The sequence below is a fragment of the Schistocerca gregaria genome, chromosome 3, assembly GCF_023897955.1.
Source record: "Schistocerca gregaria isolate iqSchGreg1 chromosome 3, iqSchGreg1.2, whole genome shotgun sequence".
NCBI lineage: Eukaryota > Metazoa > Arthropoda > Insecta > Orthoptera > Acrididae > Schistocerca > Schistocerca gregaria.
This window is the reverse complement of record NC_064922.1, coordinates 581658590-581675581: the sequence shown is the minus strand read 5'-3', so window position 1 is coordinate 581675581 and position 16992 is coordinate 581658590. Positions and strand designations below refer to the sequence as shown.

At 37.5% G+C, this 16992-nt stretch overlaps 1 protein-coding gene across 1 annotated transcript in view; it reads right to left on the bottom strand.

The window, feature by feature from the left end:
* The window catches only part of LOC126354568 (uncharacterized), a 1114027-nt gene that overhangs the window by 23305 nt on the left and 1073730 nt on the right, over positions 1 to 16992 (bottom strand). Inside the window, exons 27-30 of the mRNA XM_050004313.1 lie at positions 16364 to 16514; positions 14386 to 14637; positions 9788 to 9960; positions 8838 to 8961 (exon numbers count right to left, since the gene is read on the bottom strand). Coding sequence (XP_049860270.1) covers positions 8838 to 8961; positions 9788 to 9960; positions 14386 to 14637; positions 16364 to 16514 — 700 coding nt within the window. The remainder of the gene's footprint in view (positions 1 to 8837; positions 8962 to 9787; positions 9961 to 14385; positions 14638 to 16363; positions 16515 to 16992) is intronic.

Sequence of the window (16992 nt, the reverse complement as noted above, 5' to 3'; positions counted from 1 at the left end):
GCTAATTTCAAGTTGCACCGCTCATACCTCACCTGTCTTTCAACAACATCTTTGCCTCTGTACTTTCGCCTCGACTGACATCTCTGCCCAAACTCTTTGCGTTTACAAATGTCTGCTTGTGTGTGTGTGTGTGTGTGTGTGTGTGTGTGTGTGTGTGTGTGTGTGTGTGTGCGCGTGCGTGCGCGTGCATGCGCGTGCGTGCGCGACCGAGAGTGTATACCTGTCCTTATTTTCCCCCTAAGGTAAGTCTTTCCGCTCCCGGGATTGGAATGACTCCTTACCCTCTCCTTTAAAACCCACATCCTTTCGTCTTTCCCTCTCCTTCCCTCTTTCCTGAAGAAGCAGCCGTCGGTTGCGAAATCCGAAATTCTGTGTGTGTGTTTGTGTGTTTTATTCATTGTGCCTATCTACCGGCACTTTCCCACTTGGTAAGTCTTAATATATATAAGGAGGAAACTTTGTTAGCAAAAATTGCAAAAACTATTTACTTCACATTTTCACATGATAGTCTTATAAAATTTGGATGGCCATAGACTATAAACTTTAGGCAAACACTTTAGGCAATTATCTCAAAGTTCATGATCAATATACTTCACTTTTTGCACAGTAGTTTAATAAACATTTCTTTTATTTGGGTAAAAGTATTGCGTTCACTATTACAGAATTAGGATTATTAAAGATTTACTGAAATCTGTAGTCCAGCTGCTCCTGTCCTGGGTGCTTGATATCAGCCTCAAATTTATTAATATTCCACATTCTTCCATGGTTTCAAAGTTAAGTGACTAGTGATGCAATTTTTACAGTCCAATTTTATGGAAATAATTTGGAAGTCTACTACTACTACTACTACTACTACTAATACTAATACAATGCTCCCCTGTATCTTTGCAGTGAACTTTCAATAAAATTTTGAATCTTTTTATGGATCAGTAACTGATAATCAAAGACTTCACAAGTTTTATAAATATAAAAGACTGTAATACAACATGCATACACTCTGCCACTCAAGTGGTCATTTTCACTGTACATGTGATGCCTTGTAACAAAGCAGGTGTAATCTCAACTATTGACCTAGGGTTTATTTAACATAACTTCACCATCTACTAGCTGTTACTGTTACTCTCAGCTGTGCTCACATAACAGTAGCAGGTTTTTTTTGAGTGATAGTGAGTAAGTCAGTCTGTTTTTGTATGAGTAGCTTGTGATGTGCTACACACTCTCCCCTTTCCCAAGCTGTTCAAACTATCTCTTTACCAAATTTCATTAAAATCAGTTTAGTGGGTTACATTAAATCTAGATGCAATACATGATGCAGCTGTTTTTCATGCATCTCAGTGTTTATGACATCATATACCCTGAACCGTGTGTTGCCTTATGATAGAATTTTGTAGGTATGTTCACTGGTATATGTGAAAACTGTCTGCAAAATGTCTCACAAATGCAATTAGTAGTAAAGAACTAATAAATTAAAATATCAAGCCTGATGCAAAAATGAGTAGCAAAAATGAAGTAAGTTTTTCTTTTCTGCATTTCTTGGGGTGTCAGTGAGAAAAAGTTTCATAAAGTTTGAATTTGTGTGTTACAGCAGGTCACTAAGTGCTCTCACTCTCAAATGTTGGATGAATAAAATCTGGATAATCACATGTCATGGCCTACATTTATTTTTCACCCAAACTCCATCCCTCTCATAGACACGTGATTCTTACACCCACAGCGATTCTTTCTAGACAGTGAGTGATATGTGTACCTAGTTTGGTCAAAATTTGCTCAGTAGTTTCAAAGATATATCAAATAAACATACATTTTTGTAATATATACAGACATATTTTTCCATGATCCAATTATTATGAACTACAGCCTATACGGTGCCCCAAACCATGCTGAATTCACCTGTAAAAACCCCATTAAAATTCGTGGAAAGGGTTTGGAAATTAACATGTGCAAACACACAAAAAAGATATAAGTATAGATACATACTTTTGGTTACTATGAGTACAATGAGCTAGGTAGTTTTGGCCAAAAATGATGCTAATTATGAAATATCAGTAATTTAAATTTTGTTATCAGTGTTCATATGTAAACATATATGCAGTTACTAACTCCCTGATAAAATAAATGACAGAACTGTGGAAATAAGTGAAGAATTCATACAACCAGTAACAAAAATATGTTAGCATCACCTACAGTCAACTGATTTTGAAGTAATTAACAATTTCTGATGAAACATTTTTACTGAAATGTTGTTGTTGTTGTCTTCAGTCCTGAGACTGGTTTGATGCAGCTCTCCATGCTACTCTATCCTGTGCAAGCTGCTTCATCTCCCAGTACCTACTGCAACCTACATCCTTCTGAATCTGCTTAGTGTACTCATCTCTCGGTCTCCCTCTACGATTTTTACCCTCCACGCTGCCCTCCAATGCTAAATTTGTGATCCCTTGATGCCTCAAAACATGTCCTACCAACCGATCCCTTCTTCTAGTCAAGTTGTGCCACAAACTTCTCTTCTCCCCAATCCTATTCAATACCTCCTCATTAGTTACGTGATCTATCCACCTTATCTTCAGTATTCTTCTGTAGCACCACATTTCGAAAGCTTCTATTCTCTTCTTGTCCAAACTAGTTATCGTCCATGTTTCACTTCCATACATGGATACACTCCAAACAAATACTTTCAGAAACGACTTCCTGATACATAAATCTATATTCGCTGTTAACAAATTTCTCTTCTTCAGAAACGCTTTCCTTGCCATTGCCGGTCTACATTTTATATCCTCTCTACTTCGACCATCATCAGTTATTTTACTTCCTAAATAGCAAAACTCCTTTACTACTTTAAGTGTCTCATTTCCTAATCTAATTCCCTCAGCATCACCCGATTTAATTTGACTACATTCCATTATCCTCGTTTTGTTTTTGTTAATGTTCATCTTATATCCTCCTTTCAAGACACTGTCCATTCCGTTCAACTGCTCTTCCAAGTCCTTTGCCGTCTCTGACAGAATTACAATGTCATCGGCGAACCTCAAAGTTTTTACTTCGTCTCCATGAATTTTAATACCTACTCCAAATTTTTCTTTTGTTTCCTTTACTGCTTGCTCAATATACAGATTGAATAACATCGGGGAGAGGCTACAACCCTGTCTCACTCCTTTCCCAACCACTGCTTCTCTTTCATGCCCCTCGACTCTTATGACTGCCATCTGGTTTCTGTACAAATTATAAATAGCCTTTCGCTCCCTGTATTTTACCCCTGCCCCCTTTAGAATTTGAAAAAGAGTATTCCAGTCAACATTGTCAAAAGCTTTCTCTAAGTCTACAAATGCTAGAAACGTAGGTTTGCCTTTTCTTAATCTTTCTTCTAAGATAAGTCGTAAGGTCAGTATTGCCTCACGTGTTCCAACATTTCGACGGAATCCAAACTGATCCTCCCCGAGGTCTGCATCTACCAGTTTTTCCATTCGTCTGTAAAGAATTCGCGTTAGTATTTTGCAGCCGTGGCTTATTAAACTGATAGTTCGGTAATTTTCACATCTGTCAGCACCTGCTTTCTTTGGGATTGGAATTATTATATTCTTCTTGAAGTCTGAGCGTATTTCACCTGTCTCATACATCTTGCTCACCAGCTGGTAGAGTTTTCTCAGGACTGGTTGTCCCAAGGCCGTCAGTAGTTCTAATGGAATGTTGTCTACTCCGGGGGCCTTGTTTCGACTCAGGTCTTTCAGTGCTCTGTCAAACTCTTCACGCAGTATCGTATCTCCCATTTTGTCTTCATCTACATCCTCTTCCATTTCCATAATATTGTCCTCAAGTACATCACCCTTGTATAAACCTTCTATATACTCCTTCCACCTTTCTGCCTTCCCTTCTTTGCTTAGAACTGGGCTGCCATCTGAGCTCTTGATATTCATACACTTGGTTCTCTTCTCTCCAAAGGTCTCTTTAATTTTCCTGTAGGCAGTATCTATCTTACCCCTAGTGAGATAAGCTTCTACATCCTTACATTTGTCCTCTAGCCATCCCTGTTTAGCAATTTTGCACTTCCTGTCGATCTCATTTTTGAGACGTTTGTATTCCTTTTTGCCTGCTTCATTTACTGCATTTTTATATTTTCTCCTTTCATCAATTAAATTCAATATTTCTTCTGTTACCCAAGGATTTCTAGCAGCCCTCGTCTTTGTACAAATAGACTAACAAATTTACACAAACTAACCAGCATATTTAAACAGAAATTGTTACTGTATCTGGAAGTTCATGTTTAATTTAATCTCCATCCACTATTCAGTTACTCAGAAAAGTATACTTATCTATCAATCAATTAATTTATCTATCTATCTATCTATCTATCTATCTATCTATCTATCTATCTATCTGTCCATCCATCCATCCACATCAAAAAGCTCCTCTGTCTCATGTAATTAGGGGCAAGGGCAGAAGGGCAGAGAACAAGATGCTCTGAAGGCATGGCTACATTACATTTGTGAATGTGTTGAGCAGCTGACATGACAAATAAGATACAGGCTTACAGTATGAACTGAGTACACTTTATCTTCTAAAGCATACTTGCAAACCTGTGACATGCTGTTAAAAATTAAGAGGTTGCCTTTAAGTTTTTCCAGCTAAGGAGTAGATGATTCTACTGAGACATTATTATTGTTTTCAGATTTGTCATTTATTGTTAATAAAATAATGGCAGCTCAGAAACAGACCAAGTAGTTTGCTTATAGTGAGCACTTAAAGAAACAGTGCTGTAAAATAATTGGAATTTTTACATGAAGGTTTCCATTGAAAGGTATTTTAGAACTTGTGTACAAGTGTAACTCAAAAACTATTCTTCGAAACAGTATGTCCAGCATTTGGTGCTGAAGAACCGTCAAAGAAAGACTACCTAAAAAAAACAGTATGGAAAATACTAAAAGAGAACTTACAACTGACAAAAACACAGGGACCAGTAAGGAGAGCAGTTTTGGCACTTGCTTTGACAGTTTTGCACTACTTATTTGCCATACTGGTGCTGTTGGACATGGTAATTGATGGCTTATGGTTGCTGTGGCACAATGTGTTTCTGAATTGCTGGCTGGCCTTGACAGTTTCAATGACAGAGAGATGATAGTGTGCAAGGCTTCTCACATTTCTGAGTTCACTAACAAGGACTATGGAGAATCTACAAATCAACCTGATGTTCCTCTAATGATTTTTTCCAGGAATAGTTGGTCCAGCAGAATCAGTGTCTTCTGGATGAAGGTGATTGTTACCGTAGAAGAATTTAGATTATTTGGAGATGGAACATTGATTAACATTATTAATATGAACTGATTACACTGCTAGTCTTTCTGGGAAGTAAACCTCAACACAAAACATCTACAATACAAAGCAGAAATTTTTTGTCAAAGCAATATTCTTAATTTTTTGTACCATATGCAGAGAGAAAACTAGGAGACTGCATACCACTCTCAAACAGTAAATGAAAAATTTGAAACCTTTTTTTAAACATTTTCTGTCACTATTTCAATTTCCTTAAAAAAAACAGAAAAAATATATGTAACAACAGAGTATCCTCCAACTGGATTACAACAGGTATTATAACTTCAGTAAAGAGGAAGAGAGTTTTTTTCCGTCAGGAAGACTAACCTTGCCAAACGAACAGTTCAAGAAGTACTTCACTACATAACTAACCTAAACTCCACTCCAACACGCCACAAAGGCCTAACAGTACTGATCAGCCACCAGGTCATCCTCAGCCCACAGGCATCACTGGATGCGGATATGGAGGGGCGTGTGGCCAGCACACCACTCTCTCAGCCATATGTCAGTTTACGAGACCAGAGCTGCTACTTCTCAATCAAATAGCTCCTCAGTTCGCCTCACAAGGGCTGAGTGCAGCCTGCTTGCCAACAGCACTTGGCAGCCCAGACGATCACCCATCCATGTGCTAGCTCAGCCCGACAGTGCTTAACTTCGCTGATCTGATGGGAGCTGGACTTCACTTCATACAACAGAATATTTAGAAATGTGGTGAATGCTGCTAAAAAAACTACACAATGACATCATTCTAAAGTCTTCAGATAATAAAAGCAAATGCATGTGGCAAAAATAATTAATGCAGAAACAGGTAGAAATAGTCTTAGTGACATTAAACTTGCAGTAAATGCAACATTGATTATTGACCAAGCGGAAGTAGCTCAGAAATTTAACTCTTACTTTGTTGAAACTGTAGAAAAACTAACAGAACATCTAAAAAGTAATTGACCCCCCCCCCCCCCCCGCCAGTCTTCAATACACAAAGTTTTTATCACGAACACCAGAAACAAATATAGAAGAGATTACTCATAGTAAAATAAAGAAGAAAAATCATCAGCATGAAAAGACATGATCACTTGCTTCCTTCTCCACCGTTGCAGCAAACTTATTAGTAAGCCACTGTCTCATGTAATAGATTCAGTATTCCCAAGAAAACTTAAAATAGCTGAAGTCATATCAACACATAAAAAGGGATCTAAAGAAGATCCTAGCAACTACCATCCAGTGGCAGTGCGGCCTGCATTCAGCAAAATATCTGAATGTGCAATGGTTTCCACACTAAAATCATTTCTTAGAAAAAATAACATTCCTTCTTCTGATCCAAGAAAATAAAACCGCTGTTGATGCAACGTATTAATTTCTTGATGCTACTCTACAGCTTGTTGACAAAAAATGCCCAGCTATGGGCAAAAGGGATTCTTATGGGATATGGTAGGCTCAGCAGCTATGTCGAAGAGCAAGCACAGTACGTGCACATAAATAAAGTTAATCAGTCAGGAACCTCAATGGGGGGCATTCAACTACACAAGTCACAAAACAAGGCGTGCCACAGGGCTCTGTTATTCCTACTTTATATAAATGACCTCCCTTCCATCATACCCACTAGCAAGGCATTTCTCTTAGCTGACGATACTAATATCCTTATATCAAATACAGATGAATCTCTTTAGTCAGCAGTTAATAGAAATAAAACCCAACTAGACTCATGGCTTGCATCAAATAAACTGCTCCTAAATGCAAAAAAGACAGAATGGCTAACCTTCCACACCATTCAGAACAGAAATCCCCAGGTTCCAACAGTGACACTAATTGGCAGCAATGTAGAATTTGTCAATGAAACAAAACTCTTAGGGATTGACATCGCTGATACATTCACATAGAAAAGCAACATTGATATGATTACTTCCAGGGTAAGCAAAGTTTGTTTTATGATCCACTCAGTGGGGGACAAGCTAAATGCTGGCACACTGACATGCATGTAATATGCACTTTTCCATTCAGTACACTCTGGCATTATTATGAATGCATATATAATACATCTTCAGTGAGATGTCCACTATAAGAAACAGTGCTATGTCTGTATATGTTCTCGTATCATTTGTTTCACTTGTCCCATGTCAATAAATATACAAATACAGATAAAGATTTAGCAAGGAAAAAAAAAGACCACATTGATCTTGTCAAAAGCTAAGAAGTGATTCTTCTTGGTGTTGTAGTCTCTGGGCCACCCTGAGACAGTCGTAGGGTGTCCATGAGTGACTCAGTATAGCCACACATCTTGATTACATGATTCTGCACAACACCAAGCTGCACTGATGCAAGCCTCACTACCGGAGTGGTTGCACAACCCAGAGCTCTGCCTGATGTGAGTGGTGAACATCAAAATGCAACTAACTATGAGTATATTTAAGTATATAAGTATTTTAAGTTTACTGAACCTGGAGTATATTTAATTTTGCATGAACATTTAGCTTTTAAAAAAGTCTATTCCTAATGGATTACACACAACTTGACCAAAGTTCAATAAAAGACTTGGGTCAATTTGTAGAAGGAAATACTCAAAAAGTGACAGAGGAAGTGCAACATCCGTAAGAGACAAAAAGATAAAGTTTGATACATTTGTATGAGCTGGAAATTAAGCAGGAGTCAGCCCTTTGGGTATTCAAAGATCAACCAAAGCCAGTAAAAGTGGTTCGTAACCAATTTTCAGAAAATGATTGTTGGTTTTCTCGATCGCATTGGACCTAACCAAAGAACAGTTGCATATGACTGGCAAGGAACTATTTGTTTGTGCCAAACTATTTATAAAATCAGGAAAACAATCAAAAACATTGCATCATTCTCCTTCATGACAAATCAAAGAGATTATTTGATAGAGAAAAAACATCAAATAAATGTCTCATTCCCCTTATTCATCTGATCTGCTGCCAAAAGACTACCTTTTGTTCGCTATGCCAAACACAAGATTTATGAACAGTGATTTTCATCACCACACGATGTGGCCAAATTCTTAAAAAATTAAATTTTTGAGATATAAACTTCAGAAGAGGAAAAATGTTTTCTGAATTAGTTTGAATACATGCAGATGTCTATAACCATTGCAATTGAGTATTTTGAAAAATTATGAATCGTGTACTACAAGGAATTTTACGAAATATGCTTTTCTTCCATTATTTTTGTGAAAAGCTGGAAAGGTGACTCTTATATTTTCAAACGAAGATATTTTAGTTTCATGAAAACAGTGACTGACAAATTTAACAGTACCAATGTAAATTCTATTAACACTTAACGTGCTGCTATTAAAATATTTTCACGTTGACAACTAAACCAGACAATATGAGGCCATTGGCACTGGACCTGTACATGTTTGACTGTTCTGGTAAAGTGAACTGTGTGTTCTTACAGCATGTTACTCTCTTTCTTCTGTTTCTGCTTTGCAAAGAAAGTCATATTTGCCACAAGCTAGTTATTTCAGTAGGTATAACACCTACTATACTTTTGAAAATCTTCAATAGCAAGCAGTACTGTGAGACACACACCTTTGAAGAATTCCTTGTTCTCAGCACCCTCTTGTTGTTCATAAATAACTACGTTTGCACTGGCTTTGAAACCAATTTCTGGTGGTCTTCTGTCCTGAATCCTTTCAGCTGCTGATTTTGCTACCTACAAAGCAGAAAAAGATGTAGCTAGTACAGTCATTTACAAAAAGACTAAAAAAGAATTGGTTCTTTGGGTTCAACAAGAAAAAGAAAGGAAGGAAACAGTTTGGAAGATAATAAAAGGAAGAAAACACAGCAACAAATCAACAAGACCACTAAGGGAGTGGAAGAAAGACAGGTACAGCAGGAACTCATATTTCTAACAAAGCAGACACTCACAAAACATGTGGATTTGGAATAAACTGCACTTGCTGAAATATACGTTTTGTACTTCCCTGTAATATCACCACAAAATACTTAAAACAGTAGCAGCCGTTATAAAGATAATAAAATTCAAGTGTAATAAGCTTGGATTTTTTTTATTGTTAATATTGTCACTTTTGAATGGCAGAGAGAAACTAACACATTGTTTCGGGACATGAAAACAAATAGCTGTACACTTAGCATACTACATCACCAGTCCATCACATCTGTGACTGGCTGCAGTACTAGACTAAAGATCTGTCTGCTAACACAGGAGGTTTACTTAAACTCATTACACAAGAACAACATACAATGAGAAAACAGAGTAATCTGATCAACAGACGAAACTGAAATGAAATTTACATACTGCTGTTTCATTCTCGGGAGAGAGATGAGGCAATCAAGAAACTGACAGTTTCGACAGATACATTAATAAGAAGCTGTTGACACTGAATGATCATTTAGTAAAAAATAGTAATTGCTGCTCACTGTCTTGGCACTGCCACTGCTTAAAACAGCAGAGTAAATATATCTACATGAATTTAATTCTGTATGTTTGTCAGCAGTGTAAAGAGAGACACACATACCTTTCTAGCATGAGGTGGGGATTTCTTGCCATACCAAACATGTATGGCACCAGTAGAGGTGTTCAGCAAAACAAAGCAGCCACGATTTCTCAACTGACGAATACTGCAAATCACTTCCACTAGCACTGCCTCCTGTGCAAGTTCCCCTCGACATACAAATAGGCGCCAAGGGCCTAAAGAGGTAAGCACAAATGTAAGTATCATAATTGTGCCAGTCACACACTGTAACTGAAAGTATCAAGCAATTTTATTTTCAAATAATTAGGTACTGCCAAATACATTTCCATTTAGAATGAGATTTTCACTCTGCAGTTGAGTATGCGCTGATATGAAACTTCCTGTCAGATTAAAACTGTGTGCCGGACAAAGACTCACACTCGAGACCTTTGCCTTTTGTGGGCTAGTGCTCTACTTGCCTGCGAAAGGCAAAGGTTCCAAGTTTGAGTCTCAGTCCGGCACACAGTTTTATTCTGCCAGGAAGTTTCATAGCATTTACTCACTTTTTTTGCATTCATAGCTGATTGATGACTGCTTCTTGTTTAAATATTTTACAATAGGAATGTCTTAAAAGTTATCATCACAATAACAAACACCCTATGAAATCTGTAAATGAGAAACTAAAGTACATGAAGCAGAGCACTGCATCACTGTGAAAAATCCCATTCAGAGGGCGAGTGGGGGGTTTAAATGTAAATTGTACCACTTACTGTATATCTCCAAATTCAAGACACAAGACAGTTCCAAATACAAGTTGACAACATGCAGCCCCCCCCCCCCCCCCCCCCAACAAAAAAAGTTTTAACAGGGATTATAGAAAACCTTGTATACACATATCAGGTTTATTTTGAAAACTTGCAAATAGTTGCCTTATAATTAGTAAATGAAGGAGACAATAAAAGTACCAGTAAAAAGAAAATAAAATCAGATAAAGACCTCCCTTGGTCAGATACAGGTACACATAGTCCTCCTCACTGGAATGGTCAACAGAATCTGCAGTGTCACTGCCACTGTCATGGTTATCTTGCATTGCTTCTCATAGTAGATCATATTCTTTCTTATCTAATTCATTTTTTACACAGCACTTCTTAAAGCTGTTCACAACTGATGCTCCGGATGTCTGTGTCCAAGCAGTCTGGATCCATTCTGCAATTAGACATACTGAAATCTTCATCAGTTTCCTTGTAGAGGTTAGAGTTTGTCCACCTTAAAGTAACCTTGTCCACCTTAAAGTAACCAATTGCTGTACAGCTGTTGCATGGGATTTAAATGACTTATTCACCACCACATCTAACACTACTTGTTGCAAAGACACATCTCATGGAATGACAACAAAATCTGTGTTTAATTTCAAGATTTCTGCATTCACTGCTGGTGTCAGATGCCCCTTGAAAGCATCAAGGGTCGACCTCCCATGATTCTTTACAAGAGCACCTGGCTTCCTGCTTCAGATTGTATGGAGCCAAACTATAATCAAGTCATAGGTTATTCATCTTTTTCTGTTGCAACAAAATATAACACCAGGTGACTGAGGAAGATGTAGGGTCACATTCTGTTCCATCAGCAGGCACACACAACATTGTGATGATTTGAAATTTCTCAATGCCTGCAGTGTGAATAAATACACTTTCCGCACCTTTCTCTTCAACTGTTGTACTGGATGGAGTGCCGAAGTAAACAGGAGTCTTGTCAGAGTTTCTGATTTTCCCTAAGAGGGAAGTATGTTCCTGTATCAGTTGCACAATGTGTCACTGATACTCTACCAATTTCTCCATAGACAATGCTGGAAAACACTGAGCAATGGATGTCACAGCATTAAGTCCATTTCATCACATAGTCCTTGTACGCCATCCAGAGCTTGCTTTAAATTGGACACCATGTTCCCATGCCAATTCACATGCTTTATTTTATATGATATCGTGGGAAACTGCCATTTATTCTTTACATTCCCCATGTACAAATCCAACTACTTCCATTTCAATATTTTTGAAACATCCACTCTGCGGGCCACTCGAAGTTTTCCTAGCTGACTGTATTTTTTTGATATCCTTTGTTCTTTCATCACCTCAACACACTGGCTTCTGCAACTCTACATCTCTTGGAAGCTGCAGAATTGTTTGTTGCTTCTGCATGTCAAATAATCATTATTTTGAAATTTGCATCACAGTAAGACCGGCATCCTGTAAAAAAAGAAAAAAAAACTGATGTGGAACCATGTTGTTCCACACTACATCCATTACTCACTTTCTACACAGCTTAGAAGTGGGATCTCTGAATTCAAATGACAACTGATAAAAAAAAATTGAAAAGCACCAGTTTGCTTTTGTTCTACAATATTACTTTTATTGCTAACTGGTTTTCGACTTACAAGGCCATCTTCAGACATTTACTGAGTATTATCACCAAAGAAGTTAAATGTTAGCAGACAACATTGGAAGAGAAGTAACACATCTAGACTGAAGTAGAAACATACAGTAAGTAACATCTTTGCAATGAAATAGTAAAAACTGAACAGTACATAAATAACAATAGGGTTGACAGGAAAATGACAGGAAAACCTACAGCACAAAATAGGTATAGCATGCCTACATAACAGTTTCTATTAATAAACAAAAGTAATAAAATAAGATGAAATTAGTACTAGACAAGGCTGCATCAAGAGATATGAAACATGGAGAGTGATACACAACCAATTAAAAAAGAAGATACAGTTGTCAATGTAAATACAGAATACATAAGGAACTTAAGCAATATCAATAAGATAAACAGAAATTAATAAATACAGGAAAATGGAGGTGTTTGAGGGAACCTACAGTTTGAGAGTGTGGTGGTACTGCATTTTAACATTAACATTATAATCAAAGCAGTGGCTGTGTACCAGTTTTAATTAAATAAATGAGCAAAGTAAAATATTAACAGTATTTGATGAGACAACTACAAGGGGAGTTAAACATGGACAGTAATACAAGTACAAGTTAAAAGGAAACCCTTAACTATTGAAACTACAGCCTATGTGGAATACAAAGACAACTGCAACAAATATAACAACCTAATGAATACAGGAAAATGGGAATACAAAGGAGGAGAGAGTGTGGGAAGTAATGAACAACAAAGATGATTATATGAAGTTTAGGAGTGGGGAAGTGTTGAGTTGTGTCTGGTCATTTAGGATGAGATCTGGACTATGAGCAAGATGTTTGTAATTTCCAGGGCTTCCAGCAGCTTGAGTTTACGGCCTTTGTTTGCTAAGTGAAGTACATGGGACACTGGCTGGTAGTTGTGACCCTCACTCAGTACATGCTCAGCAAATGCAGAGTCTGAATTCTGCAACCTCCACCTGTGTTCATGTTCAGCCAGCTTAGTTGATATGTCTCTGCCTGAATGGCCAATGTAAAATTTGTCACAATCAGAACAGGTGATTTTGTATATCCCACTGTTGGCTAATAACTGGATCTTGTATTTCCTATTAAAAACACACTGGGCTGTCGTGTTCCTGACTTCGCAGGAAACTAGTTTCGTTTATTAACAGAAACTGTTATGTAGGCATGCTATTCCTCTTTTGTGCTAAAGGTTTTCCTGTCAACTCCATTGTTATTTATGTACTGTTCAGTTTTTACTATTTCTTTGCAAAGATTTTACTTACTGAAACTTCCTGGCAGATTAAAACTGTGTGCCGGACCGAGTCTCGAACTCGGGACCTTTGCCTTTCGCAGGCAAAGTGCTCTACCGACTGAACTACATACTTACTGTATGTTTCTACTTCAGTCTAAATGTGTTACTTCTCTTCCAATGTTGTCTGCTAACATTTAACTTCTTTGGTGATAATACTCAGTAAATGTCTGAAGATGGCCTTGTAAGCTGAAAGCCGATTAGCAATAAAAGTAATATTGTAGAACAAAAGCAAATTGGTGATTTTCATTTATTATAATGTTGTTCTACCAAGAACCAACATAAGATTCTGTTAATATGAAAAAATTGAGGCAACATACACTTCCTATTATTGTACAACCACCCTCAGAGTCCATGCGTATGTTCTAGGTTCAAGTGGTAGGCACAGTTGAGAGTGAGTTACAGCTTCATGGAAGATTGAGATTCTATTTGGTAAAGAAAGGAAAGAAACCTTACACATCATATGCAGTGAAAGAAAGATGATCCCCTACTTCTGGGGATAATTTCAGGAAAAAACCTCATCTTGTATTCGGAGATATACAGTACTTTCTATAACAGTAAATAACTCTTGGTATCTATAATAATACATATGTACAGAAAGGAAAGGTATCAATTTAATCAAATAAAAACATTCCACTTATTTCCTGTTACAATAAATATACAATGGGAGAAAAATTAATAATTAACTGTGCCTAAAAGGAAAAACTCAAATTTAAGTTTGCTTCAAAGATAAACTGCCTCCCCAGATCCAAATAATAAAGAATTTGCCATGCCATAATTGAGAGCTGCTTACAAAAGTAACACACAACAGAACAGCACACAAGTTAAAAAGGAAATAGACATATCACTACTTGCTATATTACAGCACACAGTCATTTTTTTTAAAACAGTATTAAACATCAGTTACAGCAAACCTGCTCAGGTTTTGATACCTTGAAAATCCGTATCTCCTCTTCTTCCAATGTGAGTGACCATGCTGCCTTGGAAAAGTGCCAGGAATGCAGGTGGTTCATAGCCTTGTACCACACGAACTTGTGGACCACGTTCATGATCTAGCTCCACAGTTAGAAGAGCAGCAGCACCCTGTTCATTCAGTGATGCATCTTGCCCTTGCCAACAGAAATAAGCACACCTATCTCTGCCAGCAACTGAGTGACGAGAGGGCTGGCCACTGAGCTCTCTTCCTATGAAATAACACATAAGGATACTGGTTTGAGCTTACGCTTAAGAACAGATATATTAATTGTGAACATAATTACCATTAGTAAAATGGTATCTGGCAGAAAACATATACAAAATAGAAACAACATTGATATTTACTCCTTGGAATCAATTACAAACCAGATTACTGCCATTATAAACTTTACTGTTTGATTATTGCCTCAACAAATGGTAAATTCGAGGGTGCTTCAAAAAGTAAGTAACATGTCCTCTGTGAGAAAGAGCTTATCCACAAAAATCAGACAGACACAATAGGCTACTAAGGTAAGTACACAGATTTCTTAGGCACAAGGTCAGCACAGTTGTCCAATATTTGTTCCATAGTTAAACAGTGTATTGAAACCAATATAAAAAGTCCAGTACTAAGTGTCTTTTAACAACAGCCTCCTGAAAGTCATCATTGGTTCTAAGGTGGCAACTGGCCAGGGGGTACCTTAACATTCTGAAGAGATACAGATCACTTGGTGCAAGATATGGACTGAATGAAATGTGAACGAGAAGATATAGTTCATAGGAAACATTAGACCAAATCACAGGTAATGCAGGCCATATGTGGTTGGGTATTGTCAGCCAACAACTTGACACCTTTCGATAGCATCCCAGTCATTGTTTCTGAGCTGTCTTCTGCAGCCATTCCAGTAAATCACAATAATTGGCAATACCTACTGTCTCTCCTTCGCTGAGGAAATCAACCAACTGTGCCATGTGTGTGTCCCTAAAGACTGGCCACAAATTTCTTTGCCATTTCTCTGGGTTTGAACTTATTAGATCTCCAAAATTTTGACGCACACACATTTTCATTCCTTGTGACAATACAGTGCAGAAAATGAAGCACCCTCTACCTGATATCAAACTATGTGCTGGACAGAAAAGACAGTCCCTTCATTTTATTCTTGTCTGAGAGCTGTCACAAAGCCCAGTGAGAACATGTTTTCTGCTACTCCACTGTGTTCTGTATTATACGCACTGCACATCAAAAGGAGATTTTAAGTTCATGTGCAATCTGCCTCTTACAAATGCAACAATCTGGCTTTAATCAGTCTCTTGCCAGCTGAGGTGGATGTGCTTGTCAGTCCTCATCATTGCTCATTTTACACATCTGTTCTGCCTTTATCAAATTTCTGGCACAAAAACCATACTTGTTTTCATGGTATTACATTCACCCCATAAGCTTTTACAAGTTGGTGATGAATTGCAGCTGAATATATTTTCATTACATGGAACAATCTCATTACACTTTGCATTTCAATAGACCACCATGTATCCATCAATGGCTCAATTTTCAAACTATATTTTACAGTGTAATGGTACAGCTACCTGCATCTACCACTAGTGAATGGAACATAAGGCAAACTTAATGTGTGATACAATGGGAAGTACCCTCTGTCCTGCATTTCACGCTAGATTGGAGAGTATGGTTGTAGATGTAAAAGAAAGATACAACAAGTAAGGCATGATTATAGGGAATAGGTGGAGGAGCAGTAACAGAGGAAGCCTTAGGTACTTTTTTATGTTAATATCAATATAATTCACATGTCATGAAGTACAATTTAATTCTGTTCTGGAAAGAAGAAGGAAGTAGAAGGAAGATGGAGGAATATAAAATAAAGAATGTATTGGCAAAACACAGTATCAAAGGTAAAGAACATAAATAGTTTCAGCACAATTGCTTCATTATCTGATACATACCTGTTACTGTAATGGAATACTGCCATCTAATGACATAACTGTCACCCATGTGAAATTGACCAAGTGATGACCGGGGCAACTCTGAGTGCTCATATTCCTGTATATGCCACACTGTCACTCCAAGTGTTGTAATTTCATAGTGTCGGCGCATCTACAAAATGTAAATTGTGTTCATAACTATAGCAACTCTGTGCGCATACATCTGTCACAAATTAAAGAAACCAACAGGGAAATCATTTAAAGAAAGTTAGAATAGCAATTACTTTTAAACTTGCAGCAGCTTTTTAAGCCATGAATGACTGTCTGTGGTATTTTCTCTCAAATATTTTGTTAAAATATTACTATCCCCAGTTTTTTAAGCTATATACATAACGGGTCAATTATAGTGTCCGATTCCACCTGTCAGCTTTGACCAGTGATGTCCTGTGTGATGGCACGAGTTTAAAATGCGATGGATGTAAGTGGCCTGTTATCAGATATTCCTGCGTTTGTCTTATTATCTGATGTAAACTACGCTGTTTATTCCAAATGTGGTGTGATTTTCAAAGTTGTGGTTAGGCAGGAACCTAAGAGCACAGCTTAAATTACTGTGAGTGAAGCAAGTAGCAATAGTATTTATCATCTTGGTT